Here is a 23,597-nt window from a genome sequence, read left to right as displayed (position 1 = left end):
ATGGTCACAAAATATATGAGGTAGTCTAAATATTACAATTAATTAACAAAAAGAAGACTGTACAAATAATCCAATCAAAATAGATGTTTTCAGTACAACAGCTTAAGAAAAAATCCAGATGGATCTAAGTCAGTAAGGCCAGGGTTGAGAGTATATGCTCTGTAGTAATGCACTACACGCAAGGATGTGGCTTGTCTGGAGAATGGCATCTACGCAAACTCTACCTTGGCACTATGCCACCCTTAGCTTGCTTGTCCATTCAATTAACCACCCATATACCCATCCACTCACCCCAAAGACACTCTCTGAGGATCTATCATGTACCACCAATGGTACTGGATATAGGAAATAGAGCAGTTTTGAGTCAAGCAAATGTTCATATTCCTCATGCTAATTCTCCCAAGAGCAAAGTGTTTTCTCTCTCCTAGAAGTTGTTAAAACACAGTACCTTTTAGTTTCTTGATTTCGTTACCTTAGGAAATAAGAAAATGATTAACAGGTGATCTAATAAAACCGAAGACTGATTTCCTTCTACTAAGATCATCTTCAATGGATGAAGAGTAGTTTCCAAAAGCTAAATTGAAGGACTGTCCTCATTGGAAGAAGGCAGAGGTGCTGCACAGTGAGAAACAACACATGTTCACTAAAATTTCACTCTGTAAGAGAGGCTCCTGGCTATTTCTTCCTATGGCATATTCTAAGAACAGTGAACAGTAAGTGCAGGGAATGGTCAACTTAGTCTCTTTATCGTCACAGCAAAGGAAGGCAGCGCATCAGAGTAGTTAGGAGCATGGGCTCTGATGTCAGATTGCCTAGTTTGTATCTTGGCTCTCCCACCAAGAATACTGTCTTCTCTACTGTCACAGGCTATTGTAAGGATTAATCCATGTAAAGCACTCAGTACACTGCCAGGCATTGTGAACTGCTTCTGCTGTTATCATTATGTGTTACATCGTTAGCTAAAATATGACTTAAAGTACAAGGATTGTGATTAAAGAGAATTGTGTCTGAAAAAAGACTCCTAAACAAGCAGGAGGCATACAACTACATATACATCTACATACAGATGTAGTATAGAGCTGAGTTTTTAAAATGGTCTTACCAACTGCTTAGGTGAATAGTCTTCACAAAAATAGTCTTCTCTCACCACTTGTCACTAATCACTCATTCATTCATTCCAATAATTCAATAAATATTAGCACCTACTCTATGCTAGGCTCATGATGAACTTAGGGACACAGCAGTGAATAAAAGACATATTTCTGTTCCTGCATTCTTTTAGGTGCACCACTCTAAAGACCGTGAATCTCTCTCTCTATCAAATTCTTTGAATTTTACATGTCTTTTGAATGTTCCATATTCTGTTCTATTTTCTATTGTATCTTTTTCTTCTGGGTTTCCTCATCTGAACCACAGAACATAGAAAATAACTTGAAGTTAATTAATTATATATGATAGATGTTTTAAGGCATTTAAGATCTAGTTCTCCCCCAGAATTAGTTGAAAAAGGCTAGAGATACTAAGATTTTCTGTGGGCAGTGCCCTTTTCTGATACTTATACTATGAGAGCATATAGATATAACTATACTAATGAGAGCATGGTATATTTATATAGTAATAAAATAGAAGATATAACTAATAATAGCTACCTTTTACTGAACACTTACTTGGAATAGGCATTTTATGTATATCCCCTCTAAGCACTATGGGAAGTACACAGTATTAGACCCATTTTATAACTGAGGAAACTGAAGCCCAGAGAGGTTACTAAGTAGCCTATTAAGGGAGTACAGTTGAGCTTGTCTCAAGCTAGGTCTGTCTTACTCTGAACCCATGATATTTCCACTATACCTGCCACCTTTCTACTAATAACCATGAAGTTAAATACTAATGGCTATAAGTGATTGTAATCAATTTGGTCATAATAGTTGGAGGAATAATTTTGTGTCAATACATCAATCCAGAAGGAAACAAACATAGACTGATGAATGAGTAGCCAACAGGCACAAGAAAAACCCACCTTGTTACTTAGATACATTCATGTAGTGCCTATCAAGTGCAGGCACTGTGCTAAGTGCAGGGTATGCTGATGAGCAAAACAGATGCACAAAGAATGAGTGTGTGTGTGTAAGTTAATCATTTGAACATGGTAACTTGAGAGAAGAATTTTGACACATGCATAGTTTAAACATAGTTATCTCAGACTTCTTAAGTATGGCAAGAAACTGATGGATGGGTACAACACCTTATACCAGAAGAACTCTAAGAAGGCATTGGAAGCTTCTACTAATTTCAGATGTCCTGAAGCTGGAAAATATCACTATGTCCTTAAAGAGAAAGTACTGAACCATAAACTTTTCTGAGTCCTAGCTAAAAATTTACTCACAGGAAACTCGCTGGGGTTGGGGGCAGGGGTGGTGGTGGTGGCAGTATTCTCTGCATAGTATAACTCAAACTACTGCTTGTGTTGCTTCCTCCAAGAGCAATTCCCTTGGTAAGGAACATAAACTAAGCAGGAAGAAAGGGACATGGGTAGGTTAGGATCTTTGAAAACCTGCGAGAAGGTACAAAAGAGAAGCGAGGGAAGGGAATAATTTGATAGAGAGGGAGAGAAAGAATAACTAGAAAGTATGCATTTATTGGTGATTTGTCTTAAATGATGAGACTTCACAATAAAAAGATACCAATTTTTTCATTTGATACTTGAAATCTATAGAAACATTATTCTAATTCAACAAAAGCTTATAAAATGTTTACATTTTAATCAAATTGTACTTTCTACCTAAAGAAGAAATACAAAAATCCTATAAATTATTCTAAGAGTAAAGTATTTCTTACTTAGGTATTTTTCTATGGCAAAGATCAATTAGGCTGTGTCAGTCCTGGGTTGACACAACTTTTAACTCATCTATGCTATATTTACTGTAGTGATGATAGCAGAGACTGAGAAGAAACTTTTCTCTGTATCTTTATGGAAGGTGTCAAAAATGTTAAATTAACACATTAAAGTTACATTGCTAGACAAATTATTTTAAATTTCCCTTGGAGAGGATGTAATTAACTGACTTAATCTTTGAATAGGAGACTTGAGTAGAGATAATGGCTAGTTAATTTGAATACAACCTTGTTTTATGCCCTTCCTGTATTTTAGAACACAATATTATAAATGCTGATTTCTACCTAATACAATTTTAATAATTTTCACATATGGAATGAGCGTGCACATAGGCAAAGAGGCCAACAAGTATAAGCCACGTAAATTTAATGTCAGAATCCTCAAATTTTCAGCCAAATAAATAAAAATTCCTAATCTCAGGGAAAAAAATTAAAATAGTTGTTACGTAGATGTGGAGGGCTCTGCATTTAACTTAAACTCTAAATACAAGAGTATAGTACCAGTTTAGTTTTTATCCTTGAAAGTTCTAACTCAGTGTTAAAGCAGATATATATATTATGAGACATGTGGTATAGATAACAGAACAAAGATCAAATAACCCACAGACTACAGATACTGACAATAATTTTCCTGGTTTTAAGACTCACACTTAAACATGATCATAAAGATAGTAAGGTCCTACATAAACTATATGTGCTTTGGCATCAGTTCTGGGTACAAACACCAGTTCTACCACTCACTATGCAACATTGGAAAAAGTTCTTCTGAGCCTTTTTATGAGTTTCCTCATTAGGTAAAACAGAGCTCTTGTCTTGGAAGAGCATAATCGCATTTCATTATAACAGTGCAGATAAGTTAGATCATGCACTTGCCACAGTGATACAGGTAGATGTACTCAATAAACTATTAATAGCTGTTATTAACAGTGTCTGAAATAGGTTTTGAAAAGGCAGAGCTATAAAGTCTAAGAGTCTAAAGAAAAAGGCATAAAGTTTAAAATTACATAGGATTAATATTTAATTACATCAATTACAACGTAAAAATACATTCAGAAAATATTGATTGTGCACCCAAAACATGCCAGCATATGCTAAGCTTATCAATATTTTACGGCATTTATAAAAGTGTCATGGAACAAGAAGAGTGGAATTATGAGGGCATACAATGGGAAGAATGGATACGGTTATCAGTGCTCAGCTGTTGCATGGAGCAGTCTCCTATATCTAACCTATTGGTATGAAATGACTTTACTTTTGCAGTACACCATCCCTTCTTTCAAATTAAGAAGGAACATTTTTAAAAGGGTTACTTCGAGTGAGAACCAGAGATAATTGTCCTATTGGTTTGGGAGGCAATATGTCTTTTTCCTTTAGTAATAGTAGACCTAAAAAGTTCTCATTTAAGTTTTTAAGTGACTGTATTTTCCACTGGGAGTAAAGGGGAAAATGGAAAGAAGAAGAAATGGGGAAAGAAAGAAGTGGAAGGGAAGGGAGAAAGGAGGAAAGAAGATACAGAAGCACCAGGAGAGAAGGATCAGGGTTTCGAGAAAGGAGGGAGAAGGGAAAAAAGTGGGGTGGGGGGGGAATGGAACTATGTTTCTGGTTTATATTGTTTATCAAAATGAACATATAAATACTCTCCCTACACACACACAAGCACATACACACTTTGTTGAGAAAAAGTTATTAATGTAGGTGGAACAGCTCTGTACTTTACTGACAGGTATTTATAATGTTCTTTGCCTTTTTCAAATATAATTTGAACTTTTTTCCAAGCTATCATCTTTAAGTTTTCAGATTTGACTGCAAAATCTGATTGGTCTGTTTTCTAACTTTTATCATAAAGAGGTATTGATAAAATATTTCTCTTGTTCATTTACTGGTATGTATAGTGCAGTTAAACTGCAACATAATGATTTATGCAACTATTAGTGTCATCAGTTCAAAAGTAACAATTTGCTTGGCACATAGTGATGCTATGTTTGCAAATTACTACCATTATTGATTTTTTAAAATAAGTACAATGATACCATATAGTACTGTTTGGAGCTGAGGAGACAGGATCAGTAGCTATACTGTAAGTTAACATACTACATTTTGCTAAGATTTTTACTGCCCAAAGTTAGATTTAAAGAACACTGCCTGATCTATCGTACATCTGAATTCATGTTATATCATACAAGGAGTCTGTGGTGTGTGCCAAGCAATGCTATTAACAGTCAAGAGAGGTTGTAATTTAATGAAACAAACAAGGATAGGATGGTGACACAAATAACTAATGTAGAGTTGTTCTTTTTTCTTTTCTACTGAACAGTACCACTCTGGGTTGGATTCACTGTTTATTAGATCCCGTGTTTCCTCTTTCCTGATTTACTCTTCTATTTCTGGAAGAACACATTCTCAAGTCTCTTATTAAGAAAGGAGCCATGACAGGTTAACTTCTGCATCCTTGAGTACTTTAAAAGGGCTTTATTTGGCCCTTACACTTGATTATATAGTTTGGTTGTTTATAAAATTCTGGGTGGCAAATCATTTCCCAACAGAAATTTGAAGATACTACTTCATTATATTCTAGCATCCAGTGTTACTGATAAAACTTTTGAGGCTGGTGTGAATCTTATTCTTTTGTAAGAAGACCTGTTTTTCTGTCTGATAACCTTTTAGGATCTTCTCTTCAGCCCCAAATATTGAACTATCTTAGTGTGCCTCACTGTAGGTTTTGGTTTTTCTTCTCCATTCATTATACTAGGTATTTGATGGACTCTTCCAATCTTAAGTCACCTGCTCTTTGGCTCTAGGAAATTCTCTTCTATCATTTTTTTAGAATTTCCTCTTTATTGCCTTTGTTCTTTTCCTGGAAATATAATGTCTGATGTTGGATCCCCTAGATTGAATCTCTGTACTGTTGTTTTTTTCTCAACCATTTCCCATCTTTTTGTTTTATTTTCCTAGAGATGACATAAAATTATCTTCCTGTTCTCCGCCTAAATTCTTTTTTGAAATCCTACTCTCCATTCCTTTTTCGTAGCATTTTATAATGCATAATGAATCTTCTTGATTCTCTTGGAGGATACTCAGAGATTTTTAAAGTTCTTTACTAATCTTCACTCTCTCTAGGGCCAGGTATTTTGTTTATCCTGGTCTCCCTCTCTTCCCTGTGAAAGGATTTCTTCAAATACTTGGTAATACTTGATTGTCCATTCAAATTTAAAAGGCACTAGAAATGTGAAGAGTTTTTTGTACATGGGTGGGTGGCTAGCAAGCTTCTCTTTCTGGTAAGTGGAAGGGATTTGTACATTACACTTTGAAACCCTTAAATGCCTCAATATGGAGGGCTTTGCAATAAAGTCCCAGTTCAAACTTTTGTTGCCCAGTTTCCACCTAGGCAATTGGTCTTTGTATTTGTCTATCTGAAAGGGAAACACCTGGCTGCCAGGTTTGCTACTCATGGTAGCAAAAGTAGTGAATTATTACTTTACATACTTTTAAGCACTTCCTTTTGTTAAGCTCCAGGGCACACTCCCTTTCTCCCATGATTCTAGCAGCTGCAAGGCAGACCAACTCCTTCATTAGCTAAAGTTTCCTCCATACATTACAGGCTTCTTCTGTTACTAATCCTCCATCTACTTTTCAGCTTCTGGAAATGGGTTCACATATCCCATTTATTGCTGCACTCCTCCCACTCTTTTTATTTTTTGTCATTTCAATGATGTCTTGAGGCGGAGAGGAGCTAAAGACTTGTTCTAAAATATACTTAAGGTAAACGTATATCTTAAATAGGAAGCAACCTCGTCACTTCAAAGTTCAATGGACCCGATTTTAAGAGAATGAGGCAAAAGCATTTGAGAATCATATCAATTATTAAATCTAGGAAGAAATAAAATCTGAGTACTATCTACTCCAGCTTCCTATGCCAAAGTCTTATAATTTTACTTGTATGGCAATAGTAAATAGTCATACCCACTGCATAAATACAGGACTATTTCTGAATGATGAATTAGTTAAGAATATTCTGATGACAGATGTAGACAGTTCCCATTTGTAGTATATACTTATTCGGATTCATTATATGGCTATAAAATGTAAAGGACACCAAATTCAAAGGTACTAAGAGATGAAACTAAAGAGTATTCTGGGGCTTCCCTGGTGGCGCAGTGGTTGAGAGTCCGCCTGCCGATGCAGGGGACATGGGTTCGTGCCCCGGTCCGGGAAGATCCCACATGCCGCGGAGCGGCTGGGCCCATGAGCCATGGCCGCTTAGCCTGCGCGTCCGGAGCCTGTGCTCCGCAGCGGGAGAGGCCACAACAGTGAGAGGCCCGCGTACCGGAAAAAAAAAAAAAAAAAAAAAAAGAGTATTCTGATTACTGAGGTTTAGAATCAAGGAATTTGAGATGGAAGAAACCCCAGAGGTTAATGTAGTCCAATTATTTAATTTTCTGGAAGTGAAAATAGAGGCTGAGAGAGTTTCAATGAGTAGAACCAGTGAACGTCCTTTGCTATAAACTGAAAGAAACGGCTACTCATTGTAAAAATGATCAAAGCTTAGTGGAGAATACAACGTCTTTAATCCCTAAAGATAAGCTTTGATCAGGTACAACTCTATGAGGACTAAGTTATCATAAATGAAACTGAGAGATGCCCAAATGACATTCATACTTACTCATTGCCCCAGTCCAGGCGCACGGTGATGTGCCGCTTAACCTCCCGCACCTGATCCTGAGTCAGGTGACCAGACAGGAGCTGCCTTCGAAGGTCAATAAGTTCATTCATCACATGGCGTAGCTTGTAGAAAAGATCTACTTTATGTTTCTGAAAGGGCATTTTTGGTGTTGGGTGAAATAAAAAAGGGATATGGAAAGGGAATGAAAAAAAAAAAGAGAAATAGTTAAACTATGAAAAGTGCTCATTTCTCTGAACCTCTAAAAACAGGCAATGTAAAGAGAGGCTTATTTAAGAATCTTAAACCAAAGTCCGTAGTTCCTACTGTCTAAAAATCTCTACAAAGTGACATCTAACAACATAATTGATCTGGCTTATGCAAAGTACCATCTGTCTATCTCTACTCTATCCTGAACTATTAATTTTCCAGTAAGTTACTAAACTTAATCAGAACCAAAAGAAACACAGGAGCCTAGAGTGGTTTTCTCTGACAGAAGCTACTATGTATGACAAAGATTTCAACCATCCAGCAACATCCCTGGTTTCTCCAGGAAGGATACTCAAGTTGGGGTAGGCAGAGAGAGAATCACTTGCCCTATTTTAAAGAACTGTTTCAACATAAAGCTACAGTCTCTGGAGTGAGATTCATTCCAGGTTTCCAGGCCTCATCTAGCTTTAATTAGCTTTTGAAAACAGTATGTGTCCCTAGTGTCATAGAGTTCTACTCTTTTCAGTTCAGTGAAAAGCGTCACAGCTCGGTGGTTTGTGACCACCTAGAGGGGTGGGATAGGGAGGGTGGGAGGGAGGGAGACGCAAGAGGGAAGAGATATGGGAACATATGTATATGTATAACTGATTCACTTTGTTAAAAAGCAGAAACTAACACACCATTGTAAAGCAATTATACTCCAATAAAGATGTTAAAAAAAAACAAAAAACAGCGTCACCTTTATAAGAGTTAAATGGAAACAGCTTAATGAACTTAATTATGGACATCACAGTGGTTTTAACAAGTAAAAAATGTAAATGCCATGACAGTAGATGCTTAACAAAAATAAGCATCTTTACTAAAGAATATAGGTTTAAGAACTAAAGTTCTATTTGCTCACAAGTGAAATCCTGATTTTGGAATCTTTCGGTTTCTGTTTTTATTATAGAGAAGCACAATTTTATATGATAATTAAAATTCTTGGAATGTAACTAATCTATAAAGAATGCTTTTAAAGACAGATCAATCTTTACTATAGTGTTAGTAAAATCTCTATCTGGATTTCCCCTAAAAAGACACTTGTCAAAATAAGCTGGATTCAAGTGACTGTAAATAAAATTATAATTATGAAGTAAATTACAAATCAGTAGAATCAGCTTATGTTTTTAAGTGGCTCTGAGCTTATGATTAAAATGTTTGGAACATCATACTACTTAGAAATCATCTAATGGAGCCCTGGAGCATTAGATTTTTAAAGGTCCATCTTAAAGAGAAATTATTATTATAATATTTGGCGGTACGCGGGCCTCTCACTGTTGTGGCCTTTCCCGCTGCGGAGCACAGGCTCCGGTCGTGCAGGCTCATTGGCCATGGCTCACGGGCCCAGCCGCTCCGCGGCATGTGGGATCCTCCCGGATTGGGGCACGAACCCGTGTCCCCTGCAACGGCAGGCGGACTCTCAACCACTGCGCCACCAGGGAAGCCCAAGAGAAATTATTTTTAACTAGAAGACATTAGAAATCATGCACTCTAACTACATCAAGCTGTTCTTTCTTCACTCAATGAACATATGAAGAAAACTTAATCACCTTGATGGTACACAATGCTGGCAGATGGGCAGAACTCAAATTCTTGCCAGCTCAAATGCAACAAAGCCTAAGCAAATTACATCTGCAAAATTGAGATCTTGAGATAAGCAATAAAGGCAATGTGGTGTTTGTTTCCAGCACATGCATTTCTTTATGATAAATCAGGGCCACCTGTCTAAGTTTAAAATAGAAAGTTATGATTATTATTTTCCCATCAAGCCATACACAACAATCCACTACATACATATACAAGCATTGATTTATTCATTCAATTAACAAATGCTTATGGAGCACCTGCTGAGTGCTATTACTTCGTTGTGATCAAAAGTCCCTACTCTCTTGGGCTTCCCTGGTGGCACAGTGGTTGAGAGTCCGCCTGCCGATGCAGGGGACATGCGCTCGTGCCCCGGTCCGGGAGGATCCCACATGCCGCGGAGCGGCTAGGCCCGTGAGCCATGGCTGCTGAGCGTGCACGTCTGGAGCCTGTGCTCCGCAATAGGAGAGGCCACAACAGTGAGAGGCCCGCGTACCGCAAAAAAAAAAAAAAAAAAAAAAAAGTCCCTACTCTCATGGTGCTTTCATTCTAGAGAGCAGAGATAGACCATACACAAATACATAATGGTGGTGAAAATTCTAAGAAGAAAAATTAAAGCAGGATAGGGACAGTGGGTGGCCAACGGTGCATTGGCTGGGGAGTAGGAGAAGTTACTGCTTCAGGTAGAATGGTCAGGGAAAGGCTTCCTTGTGAGCCGAACTTTAAGTAGAAACCTGAATGAAATAAAGTGACAGCATTTAGGAAAACTGGGGAAATTTTATAGGCATGAGAAACAGCAAGAGCAAATGCCTCAATGTGGAAGTGAACTTGGCATATTCACAGAGAGTAAAGAAGTCAGCGCACCTGGAGCAAAGTGAACAAGGGGGAAAGTGGTGATGATGCAGAGAGGCAACACAGACCAGATTAGGCAGGGCCTTTGTAAATTATGTTAAGGTCTTTAGCTTTTACTCCCAGCAAGATGAGAAGCCACTGGAGATTTGGAATAGAAGAGTGATGTGATATGACATAAGTCTTGAAAGCATTACTCTGAGTGCTCTGTTGAAAATAAATCATGAAAAGGCAAAGAGGACAGTGGGGGTTCCAGTTAGGAAAGTATTTATTGCAACAATCCACATGATGATGGTTGACTGGACAAAGGTAAGAATGGTAAAGGTAAACATTTCAGAGTTTGGAATTTTGACATGTTTTGTAGTTAGAGCTGTCAAGATCTGCTGATAGATTAGATGTGAAATATGAATGGAATCAAGGATCATTCTTTTTCCTAACCTGAGAAGCATGTCTGGAAGAGGGAAACAAGGTTCAATTAGGACATGCTAAGTTTGACACCGAGTTTCAACATTTAGAGGTCAGGAAAGTAAGGAGAATCTAGCAAAGGAAATTGAGAAGTAAGCAGTGAAGTGAGAGGAAAAGCAAGAGAGTATTGAAAACAGGGTTTAAGGAGAACTTTGTTAAATGCACTGAGAGGTTAAATAAAATATAGACTGAGAACTGGCCACTGGATTTGGCACTGTGGTGGCCATCACTGAGCACTGATGGAATGGGTGGAGTGAGTTCAAGAGTAATGGGAAAGGAGGGAATGGAGACAGAGCATAGACAACTCTTTTGTAGAACTTTCAGTAACTGGAAGCAGAGAAATGTAGCAAAACAGGGTTGTGCTATGGAGGGAGGGTTTTTTTTTTTTAATGAAACACAATTTTAGGCTATTTGTATACAGAAGAGAATAATCTAGTAGAAGGGAAAATTTGATGATGCAGGTGTTAAATCCTTAAGTAGTCAAGAAGAGATGGGTCCCAGGTTAAAAGGTGGGGGGGGGGGGTAAGGTTTCGCTTAACCAGGATACTCTATTGTCACAGAGAGGAAGGGCAAAGAACTGAGTAATGACACAGATAGTTGGGAGACTTGGTGATAGAACTAAATTTTTCCTCTGGCTGCTTTATTGTCAAGGAAATAAAAAGCAAAGTCATCAGCTGAGAGTGAGTAGAGTGGAAGAGGGTGTTAGAGGTTTGAAAACAGAGGAAAAGACATTAAAAAGTCTCATGGAGAGTGGTAACACAAATCAGGGGAAAGATAGTTCAACTGTTAGATGGTTTTGAGATTTGTGAACACTAATTAAAAGTGCAGTTTTGTGTCTTTTTTAAAGCTACATATAATGAAGTATATTGATACTGAAATATCACATATATATGTATGTGTATACATGTGTGTATGCATATATACATGCACACACATAACATATACTCACATACATACAATATCTATGTAATAACATGCACACACACATACAATAGCAATGCAAGAATATGCTAATATACTCTTTCAAGGCATTATATGGTTATTTATTTTTTTTAGTCAAGAGTTTCTAACAGATTGTATTTTCCAAACATGACAACAATATCTCCCATCCCAAATGCTCTTCTGCAAAAATGTGAATCTGACACTCCCCTGGTATGAACTGCAACCTATTTCTTTCTTTCTTTCCTTTTTTTTTTTTGCCCTGCCTTGTAGCTAGGGGGATCTTAATTCCCCAACCAGGGACTGAACCCAGGCCACCAAAGTGAAAGCTTAAGAGTCCTAACCACTGGACCACCAGGGACTTCCCTGGAACCTACTTCTTTACAGCCTTAAACCTGGGCAGGCCCTGAGACTGCTCTGACCAATCAAACATTACAGTAGTGAGCTGAGCTCGTTCTAGGCATAGCCCTTAACTAGTCTGGCAGCTTCTGCTTCCTGTCTCTTAGAATACATGCTCTTGGGAGGTTCCCTCTCAGAATCCAGCCGCCTTGTGGTGAAAAGCCCAAGCTACGTGGAGAGGCCACAAGGAGACACTCCATTAAGCAGTCCCAGCTGTGTGAGTGATGCATGTTAGATGCCACACCTAGCCAAGCCACACTGTCAGAAGACTACAGCTTCTGTCAATATCTGACTGCAACAGAATGAGAAACCCTATGTGGAACTGCCCAGCTGAGCTCACTCTATCCAGAGAAGAATGAAATATAATAAACAGTGGGTTTTTTTGTGGGTTTTTTTTGCGGTACGCGGGCCTCTCACCACTGTGGCCTCTCCCGTTGCGGAGCACAGGCTCCGGATGCACAGGCTCAATGGCCATGGCTCACAGGCCCAGCCTCTCCATGGCATGTGGGATCTTCCCCAACCAGGGCTCGAACCCGTGTCCCCTGCATCGGCAGGCGGACTCTCAACCACTGCGCCACCAGGGAAGCCCTAAACAGTTGTTTTAAGCCACAAAGCTTTGGGGTAGTTTGTTATGTAGATAACCAGAACAACTGTACAGTATTTTTTTCCAATAGAAAATCAGTTACTGTTCCTAATTATATAAAGCTGGGAATACTAACCCTGCACTAAGAATGAAATGGATACCATCAGAAAGCAGCACTACTATTATAATCAATGTGGTGCTAATTTTTTTTTCCAGACCAACCTAATGGCCTCTTTGACCAGAGGTCCTAGCCCTAGAGGCTCCACCAGCACTGCTCTAACACCACATGGTACTCTTTGGTTTGTTAGCAGAAGAGAACACACGCCATTCAACCTGAACAATATCGGAGACTGGCTCCAGAGCACACAATTTACCTAAGAGCACTTGATGCCACAGGACAGCTAAATACCCCACTCAGGCTGAAAAATCCTTTTCTACCGAGAAACCTACTCCTTAGTCGATCAAAATAACAGTATATGAGGGATACCTAAGAGATATTGCGGGTTTGGTTCCAGATGACCACAATAAAGTGAATACTGCAATAAAGAGAGCTGCACAAATTTTTTGGTTTCCCAGTGCATATAAAAGTTATCTTTACACTATTCTGTAGTCTATTAAATGTGCAATAGCATTATGTCTAAAGAAACAATGTATATACCTCAATGAAAAATATTTTATTGCTAAAAAAATGCTAACCATCATCTGAGCCTTCAGTGAGTAACAGTAGTAACAAAGATTACTGATCACAGATCACCATAACAAATACAATAATGAAAAAGTTTGGGCTTCCCTGGTGGCACAGTGCTTTAGGAATCCGCCTGCTAATGCAGGGAACACGGGTTCAAGCCCTGGTCCAGAAAGATCCCACATGCCATGGAGCAACTAAGCCTGTGCACCACAACTACTGAAGCCCATGCGCCTAGAGCCCGTCCACCGCAACAAGAGAAGCCACCACAATGAGGAGCCCGCACACAGCAACGAAGAGTAGCCCCCGCTCGCCGCAACTAGAGAAAGCCCGCATGCACCAAAGACCCAACGCTGTCAGAAATTTAAAAAAAAATAAAAAGATTTAAAAAAAATTTTTTTAAAGACGAGGAAAAAGAAATCTTAGCAACACATTTAGCCTCTCCAAAAGCTCTAATATTTGTCAAGAATGGTCACAGAATTTGGAAAGTATACCAAAGAATCAGTAGAAATGATACATTTAGAATAATTAAATTACTTTGCCAGTACAAGCCAGGTAGAATTTGCCTTATCATTGTGAAAGAATTCCGGAGCTCTGCAGAAATACGCCAGATTTAAAAATTATTTTTACTAAACTGCTTGTAACTCAGTGTTGCAAGAAAGATTGTGCTGCAATGATGCCTCTGGGTCAGTAAATGAGTAAAGTTGTAGAATATCCATCATAAACATGCTAACTTTATTTTAAAACTATATATGCATAAAGATTGTTTAACATATGCTAATATAAGATTATAAAATCTAATTTAAAGAAAATTACATCAAAAGTACGGCTCTCATCAAAGAGAGCCATAGTACTAAAAACTTTGGGTCAAAATCAATTTAATGGAAATTAAACATTGCATCTCAAGTTTAAGTTGTTAAGGGATGATTCCCAGATCTCTCTCCATTTTACATTTTACTTTTGAACATTCTTTTATTTACTCCTTTTATTTCTCGCTAAAAGATTAACCATTAAGAACCCAGATATATTCAAACTTCTCCAGTATTTCTTTCTTTAATTGCTATTAATAATCAAGTGTCTTACTGTGAAGTAAACTAACCCTATTTGAAATATTTATATTATATACCAAAGCTCTAGCACTCATCCCAGTATAATACAAAAAATATCTAAACTACAGTGCTTGCAATTTTAATGAACTTTCTGCCAAAAATATCTTTAAGCCCAAGAATTTAAACTTTCATTTTAGGTTGTTCAACAACTTAGTTGGCCAAGGCTTGAAACTGATTTTCAAAAGAGAAATTTCTGTGAAACAAGAGATGTAAATCCAACCTATTTCACACAGATCTTCAAGCATATATTTTCAAGAAATAAGAATGCAAATAAGTAATGTGGAAATTCTTTTAATACTCCTCACTAATATGGAGGTGTGTCTATATACTCTCTTTGCTTGACATACATATTTACTCCTCCACCTCTCACAGGCCTACATGTCTTCCTCACTCCAGTCTCAACCCAAACACATCTTCCCTCACAGGCTTGTTGATAACCAAAATAATACCACTTATAGCTTCAATCCTCTTTTACAACACAAATATTTACAGGAGGGTTAAGACTTAAAAGTCTTAGTTTAAGTAAGCCTATCATATTCTTCCCCTAGAGCAGATAAGGATCTTGCTAAGAAGGGATCAAAGCTAACTGAAAGGTAAGTAAAATATCAGTGATATGAAAAATGGAAGCTCCAGTTGCTGATGTCAAGGGCACCCATTCACGATTCTGAACACAGTGAACTTACCTAACAGTGGGCTGTGGACAGCTGAGGCATTCTCAGGCTCAGAGCCCTTCTACACAAGAATGAACAAAGCTCTACTTAAAGGCAGCATTTAATCTGTCTCCCCTAGATACCTCTTTTTAGATACAGAGACCAATAAGAAACCAGCCCCAATTACCCCCTCCTCCAAATGTTAAAGTTGAAAGCTGGAAAGTAGATAACTGGGCCAAAATAAAAGACTGAAAACTAAGCCCGGTGGCTTAGCAGTAGGTAGAAATACACACCCGTTCACCCTGGGCTGAACAGCTGGTGTTTGTCAAGTGGAGTAAAACTGAAGCTTTGTTTTCCCTAGACACTCCAAGGACAAAGTTAGTGGCAAGAGCTGAGCTTGCTGAAGTAAAGAGATAAGATGACCACTCCTGAGGTCAAGGAAAACTTCCGTGTCTGCAAATGCGCAGGAAGGCTCCTTGGGGGTCAAAAAGGGAGGGAGCGCCACCCCATAATAAGTGTGGACATACCCCCACAGACCTCTGCGGTGGACTCCATCTTAGCAAAAAGTTGTGCACGCATGTTGGGGAGGGTCCTAGGACCAGTCAGGTGTGAAGAAAGAAACAAGATAACTGACCAAAGGTAAACAAAGACTCAGAAGAACTGTCCTATATAAGTGATTTAAATCACCTCTTTACTGCACTCCTCCTCATTAGAGAGGAAGCCCATACACTTTTTCTCCGGGTGTGTATTTCTGCCTTGCTTCTGCCTTAAATAAACAAACTGCCTGTCTGTGTGCTCTCCCACATGTTATGCTGTGTCTCTGATGATAAACTTTGTACCTTTTTTTTTACAGTTTTTGCCTACTTGAGAAATTCATTTTTCAAACGTGGTAAGAGCCAGGGCCACTTTGCTTCTAGCCTCTAGCCCCTGGTGATCTGATGGCTAGGATTCCTGGTTTTCATCCAGGCTACCCAGGTTCAATTCCTGGGCAGGGAACTAAGATCTCTCTTCAGGACCACTCACTGCTATCTCTCCGAGATCGGAGGGGTGGGGAGAGGAAGGAAATCTATAAGAATGAAGCCCATTATGTGCAGAAAGACTCAGGCTCTGGAGGTACCAAGAACCTCTGAAGATGTATATGTGCATGTGCCAGTGCGGTAGATCTGGTGCATGAGCTTGGGAAATGGAAACAGGAGAACTGGTTAAAAGTCTTTTAAAAGGCTTTAAGACCTTCAGATAATCACTCCTACTCTATTCTGCCAGGCTTTTTCCACATGATAGTTTTACTCTCTACAGAGGTTAAAACAGAGTCTAAACTACTGCAGGGCACCAAACAGAGCTGATGATGTTAAAACAGGGAAATTAAGTCAAAGACTATGTAATAAATGATGCCCTTGGTGCCCTTCCCACACTGAGCTCCCGAAGTGTTGATAGCCAGACTTTTGCCTTCCTAGGAAGGAGAATGAAGGATTCCTCACTGTGAAAATTCAGCCAGGGGAAAAGACCCAGAAATACTGACAGTTGCTCTCCTTCTCCCATGAGAAGCCAGGCTCTCTTCTGATCACTGTACAGTAGTATCCGCCAGTCGGTAAAAACTAGCCCCATTCACAGAGCTTTCTGTCAAATTTTTACTGCATCATTCTTAAGTATGAATGGAAAAGAATACCATATAATGAATAAAGCTTCCAACATGAAGGAATGAGACCTAAAGCAATCAGAAAAATGGAAATTGGAGGAAATAGAAACAATTCCAGGAATAAAAGAAGATTCCAAAGAAATAATAATTAACATTCATGAGAGCATAAACATTATAGTACATCCCTGAAAAAAAGAACAGGATATAACACAGGAGAAAAAGATCCAGAGCCCAAAAAAGCTTTCAGAAGGCAAAAAGAGGACAGCTGTAATTTAAAACAAAATTCAGTAATAATGATAGAATAGAACTTTGAGGGATTCTGCCAGAGAGTAAAACAAAAAAACATAATACAATGGATAAATGGGTGAGAAAATATAAGAAAACTGGTGAATCATTCCAGGATGTCCAATTCTAATAAAAGAGTTCTAGGAAGAAAAAACTGTGAAAACAGAGAGGAAGAAACTGCAAACGAAGTAATACAATAAATATCCCAGAACTGAGGGAAATGAGTTTTCAGGATGATAGAACTCACTGGGGAGCCAGCATAATCAACAGGAAAAAACAAAAAAAGCCCATGTAAGACACATCACTATAAAACTGCAGACCACTGGGGACAAAGAGACCATCCTAAAATCTTTCATGAAAACAACTTGTCAATAAAAGACTAGAATGACTAGAATGACATTGGACTTCTCAATAACAACACTGGAAGCTAGAAAATAATGAAGCAATACTTTAAAACTTCTGTACTTTATTTGTAACCAAGAATTTTATATCAAGCTAAACTAACTATCAAGGTAATGGTAGTCTAAAGACATTTCAAGTATGCAAAATATCAAAAAAATTTCTCCTACACATTTTTCTCAGGAAATTATTGAGAAAGTAATTAATCAAATGAGGAAGTAAACCAAGAATTAAGGTGACACTGGTTTAACCCAGGAGACAAAGGAACATGGGAGGGGGCAAAGAAAATTGTCTGGCCAACACAGGAGGTTGGAGGGCTCCATACAGGATGTCACTGGGAAAAAAAATTAAACTTATAAAATATCTAAAGTATTTGAATATACTCAAAGAAGATTTTCATTTCTGCCAGAAGTCTAGGAGAAGGAAAACTGAGAAAACAAAACAAATGAAAAGAGAAACAATTATTAATATAAAAAAACAAAGTTACACAAGAAAGAAAGGAAATGTAACTTTAATTCACTATATGGCTCAGAAGTAAAAGTAATTACACAGACATAGTAGCAACTGCATATTGACTTAACCAAAAAAAAAAGGTGATATAACTATTTTGGAAGTACTGGAAGAGGGAAAGAGTATACGTGTATGGAGAAGAACATTCAGAGCTTAATTCTTATCTTCTATAGTAAGAAATCATTAAATGACATCTAAAATAGAAAAAATCAAGATGTACATTAAAAGAATATTATTTAGAAATATGAAATATTAGAAGAAATAGCTAAAAGAACTGAATAAAATAAGTATGGAACAGAAATCAGGAATGGAAGAGATAGGGCCAAAAACTACTATTTTTCATTAAAGGCCTAGTTATTTTTAATATATTATTTAAAAACCCATATATACATATTTCTTTGATTTTTTTAAAAAAAAGAAATTAAATAACCCCTAACATAAAAGCCCCTCCCCCATCCCCTACACCAAGTGTGTTTCTCTGGGTCACAAAGTTAAGCAGTCTCAATTCAGCCTTCACTGCCGTTTATTACTTTAAATATTAACAAATGAAAGCAGCCAAACCTGCACAAGTGCAATGATCCCCTGCTGAATCACCACAAAAGCTAGATCATTTATATATCTCACTCCCAGAGTGAATGAAAAATGAAACACATTCCACAGCAGAAAAAATGCCCTTGAGAAAGCTTTGTCTCTTGACTGCAGCATAGCATCTGTCCATTCACAGCTTCCACACTCTGGTGACAGTATATACAGGGCAGAAATGATAGCAGCTACCCTGCCAAGCAAGCCCCTTCAGAATATGAGTCACCCAGCTTCAGCAAAGAATGGGAAAGGCAGAAGGTGCACATTTGCATCCAAGTTATCTAGAGATGCTTCATGAACAGTACTTTCACACAAGGCCGTAATTCCAAGGGCATAAAGGGATTTTGCTGTGCCAAATCCTAACCCTGTCTGCTCTAGTCTTACCTATTGAAATAAACAAACAAAACAGCTGGGAACTTTAAATAAAAACACAAATTTACTTCACCCCACCACCCCACTCTTACAATTTATATTGAACACCATTAAAAACATTCAATCTGTGAAATTTATCCAAACAATCTCCTGTCTTCCTACTACTGACCCTTGCTCTGGGGGGTTCATAATTCTTTAATATCAAGACAATACAGCATAGTGATAAGGGTACTGGCTCTAGAGTCAGAATGCTTAGTTTTCTATCTCAACTCTGTAAACTGCAGTGCCTCAGGCAAATTTACTAATCTCTGCGTGACTTTGGTTACCTCATCCTTTTAACAATAACAACAAAAAAAGGAGCATCTATCTAGGGTTATTACAGGGGTTAACTGCACCTGGAACCTAGTAAGTTCTCTTGAGTAAAGTTATTACCACAATACATTCCTTGCCCTCCCTCCAACAGACATTCTTCTCTGGACTAGGCTACCAAACAACACCAAGTCATCTAAATGTGCTTCCAAACTATGATCATGGCACCCCTGCCAGGGCACCACGTCTGGCCTTGGCCCTTGAATCTTACTATGTGCACATCCCTAATAATAATCCTTGTCAACCTCCTGGTAACCATGGTCTTGATTTGTATCCTTTTATTCTTTCATGTTTTAACTACCTATGTATGTATTCCTTAAAAAGTATCCTCGCCAATGCTTATTTGTGTTTTTTTTTGTTTTGTTTTTTTGCTTTTTTTGGCTGTGTTGGGTCTTCATTGCTGCGCGTGGGCTTTCTGTAGTTGCGGTGAGTGGGGGTTACTCTTCATTGCAGTGTGCGGGCTTCTCATTGCGGTGGCTTCTCTTGTTGTGGAGCATGGGCTCTAGGCATGCGGGCTTCAGGAGTTGTGGCTCACAGGCTCAGTAGTTGTGGCTCGCAAGCTCTAGAGCACAGGCTCAGTAGTTGTGGCGCACGGGCTTAGTTGCTCTGCAGCATGTGGGATCTTTCCAGACCAGGTCTTAAACCCATATCCCCTGCATTGGTAGGTGGATTTTTAATCACTGCACCACCAGGGAAGCCCCTATTTGTGTTCTTTTTGATGATAGCCATTCTGACAGGTGTGAGGTGGTATCTCATTGTGGTTTTGATTTGCATTTCTCTAATAATTAATGCTATTGAACATTTTTTCATGTGCCTATATATTTTCTTTGGAAGAATGTGTTTACGCCTTCTGTCCATTTTTTTTTTTTTTTTTTTTTTTTTTTTTTTGTGGTACGCAGGCCTCTCACTGTTGTGGCCTCTCCCATTGCGGTGCACAGGCTCTGGACGCGCAGGCTCAGAGGCCATGGCTCACGGGCCCAGCTGCTCTGCGGCATGTGGGATCTTCCCGGACCGGGTCATGAACCCGGGTCCCCTGCATCGGCAGGCGGACTCTCAACCACTGCGCCACCAGGGAAGCCCCTTCTGTCCATTCTTTAATTGGGTTGTGTTTTTTTGCTATTGATTTGTATAAGCTGTTTATATATTTTGCACAGTACTACCTCAACCAGTCAGAATGGCCATCATCAAAAAGTCTACAAATGATAAACGCTGGAGAGAACGAATGGAGAAAAGGGAACCCTAGTACACCACTGGTGGGAATGTAAAATTGGTGCAGCCACTATGGAAAACAGTATGGAGCTTCCTCAAAAAACTAAAAGTAGAACTACCATACGACCTAGCAATTCCACTCCTGGCAATATACCCAAAGAGAATGAAAACACTAATTCAAAAAGATACATGCACCCCAATGTTCACAGCAGCATTATTTACAATAGGCAAGATATGGAAGCAACCTAAGTGTCCATCAACAGATGAATGGGTAAAGAAGATGTGGTACATATACAATGGAATATTACTTGCCCATAAAAAATGAAATTTTGCCATTTGTAACAACATGGATGGACATGGAGGGTATTATGCTTCACAAAATAAGTCAGACAGAGAAACACAAACACTGTATGATATCACTTATATGTGGAAACTAAAAAAATAAACACACAAATGAATATATCAAAACAGAAACAGACTCACAGATATAGAGAAGAAATGAGTGGTAACTAGTAGGTAGGGGGAAGTGGGGAGGGGCAAGATAACGGTAGGGAATTAAGGGGTACAAACTACTGTGTACTAAATAAATAAGCTACAAGGATACATTATACAACACAGGGAATATAACCAATATTTTATAATAACTTTGAATGGAGTATAATCTATAAATATACTGAGCCACTATGTTGTTCACCTGAAACTAATATAATAAATCAACTACACTTCAACCAAAAAAGATAAAAAAATTATAAGGAATTGCTACAAATCAACAAGAAAAAGAAAAATCCCAAATGAAAAATAGCAAGTGATATGAATAATAATTAACAAAAAGGGAAATCCTAAAAAGAAATACATAAAGCAATGGTCACCAATACTGCTAGCTTAAAAAAGGAAAAAAAGCAAAGGATGACAATAAGATGCCACTTTTATATCCAACAGAATTGTAAAAATCATGAAAGTACAGCCCAGTCAGCAATTTGGGGGAGTAATCTGGTGAAGTTAAATAGGCATATACTCTACAATGCTGCAATCCCACTCCCAGTGATATCCCAGAGAAACTCTCACATAGGTCCCTGAGGAAATTTATAGGATGTTTATCACAGTACTATTTCTAGCAGCAGGAAGCTGGAGGCAAACTAGGAGCAACAGTAAGAGAATAAAGGGGAAAATAAGGTGTAAGAGAGGAGGCTTAAATGTACTTATGACTATAGTGTGCCATGAACCAGGGAGTATAAAAATATCTCAACCGTCCCTTAAGTTCCAAAAGAAAATATAATAAACAAAACAATATGCCAAGTTATCATTCTACAGTGAAAAATAGTAAGAGAGCCTGATGTTGGCACTGGCCTTACCAACACTGTACCTAAAGAGTCAAAACATCAGAAGGCTGCACACTTGGAGTGAACTCTAACAAGGGGAAATGGATGTGTCATATGAATCATCAAAGGATATTCAAAGGACAGTCAGATGGTCTGATGCATGCATCTCTATAACATAATGAAACCAGATCTCTCTCTGCTGTATAAATGCCTCTTCTTCTATAGACTGGGCTTCATGAAATCTCCACTGGCTCTGATTACTCTGAATAGGTGATTTATGCTGCAGTTCCTGGCTTTTACCTTTTTCTGGTTCAAATCTTAAATTGCACTTTACTTCATAGCTGACTGCTGAAAAACCAGTTCTTTCCTGCCTAGAACCTGGAACCTTGCTAATCCATTACATATATGCACCAGTTTACCAGAGGGATGTGCCCCCAAGATGTAAAGGGTAGGGCCAGCTTAACAAGACTCCCTTTTCCAGGACTTCCCTGGCGGTCCATTGGTTAAGACTCTGCCTTCCAATGCAGGGGGTGTGGGGTTCCATCCCTGGTCAGGAAGCTAAGATTCCACATGCCTTGGAGCCAAAAAGCAAAACACAAAGCAGAAGCAATATTGTAACAAATTCAATAAAGACTTTAAAAATGGTCAACATCAAAAAAAAAAAGACTCCCTTTTCCCTATAAAGTATCTGGATGGGCAGTACTAACATCTGACTCTGTGATTCTCCTTTTTTTAATGTTTCTATCATTTACAAATCACTCTTCTGGCTGACACACTTTCCTTTAGATAAATTCATGCTAGTTCCTAAAAAGTCCAGTATGCTGCATTCCTTTTCTAAGGCAATTACAACTATGCTGTGAACAATTATATATTGGCTTTGTAACTAACTCCCAAAGGGAAAACTTATTTCTGTAGTTCAAAAGTTCTTAGGGATGATAACCTCATTTTTACCTTCTTTTATTGACTTTAAGGTTGTAATAGGGAAGAACAAATCTGACTCCATATCAGATCTGTTTCTTTTACTTTAACCTTTGTGCTCTGTTGCCTGTGCTTGGTTATGCTGGCTCTGCATCTTTTGTCAAATAATGTTGCCAATAGCCTGAAATATACAGGATAGCCTATTCTTAGGGCTCTGACCTTTATATTTTTTTAATTTTTCAAAATTTATTTTATTTTTTTGGCTGTGTTGGGTCTTCATTGCTGCATGCTGGCTTTCTCTAGTTGCGGCAAGCGGGGACTGCTCTTCATTGCAATGTGTGGGCTTCTCATTGCAGTGGCTTCTCTTGTTGCGGAGCACAGGCTCTAGGCGCATGGAATTCAGTAGTTGTGGCACGTGGGCTCAGTAGCTCTGGCTCATGGGCTCTAGAGCGCAGGCTCAGTAGTTGTGGTGCACGGGCTTAGTTGCTCCACGGCATGTGGGATCTTCCCAAACCACGGCTTGAACTGGTGTCTCCTGCACTGGCAGGCAGATTCTTAACCACTGCACCACCAGGGAAGTCCCAGGGCTCTGGCCTTTAATGGTCCATTCATATAGAGATAAAAAGTTGCAAAACAGAGAATAACATTTGTTTTGTTGGAGGTTTACAAGGACATCATGACCTAAGTGGACAGCTGCAAGAACAAAGGATTCCAGCACCAAGAAGTGTGAAACTAACCACGCCCCTCCGTCAGCTTGCCTTTAAACGTGCTTTGCTGAAACCCTTCAGAGAGTTCAGGGATTTTTGGGTACCAGCCACCCATCTCCTCGCAAGGCCCTGCAATAAACCTTTCTCTGCTCCAAACTCCAACATTTCAGTTTGTTTGGCCTCACTGTGTGTTGGGCATACGAACTTTGTTCAGTAACAAGGCCAGA

General features: G+C 38.7%; 1 protein-coding gene across 1 annotated transcript in view; it reads right to left on the bottom strand.

Annotated features, from left to right (window-relative positions):
* DOCK3 (dedicator of cytokinesis 3) overlaps positions 1–23,597 on the bottom strand; it is a 402,555-nt gene that overhangs the window by 194,737 nt on the left and 184,221 nt on the right. Inside the window, exon 6 of the mRNA XM_060022587.1 lies at positions 7,556–7,704. Within this exon, the coding sequence (XP_059878570.1) occupies positions 7,556–7,704 (149 nt within the window). The remainder of the gene's footprint in view (positions 1–7,555; positions 7,705–23,597) is intronic.

Source organism: Delphinus delphis, chromosome 10 (genome assembly GCF_949987515.2).
Source record: "Delphinus delphis chromosome 10, mDelDel1.2, whole genome shotgun sequence".
NCBI classification, from domain to species: domain Eukaryota; kingdom Metazoa; phylum Chordata; class Mammalia; order Artiodactyla; family Delphinidae; genus Delphinus; species Delphinus delphis.
This window is presented reverse-complemented; position numbering and strand designations above follow the sequence as displayed.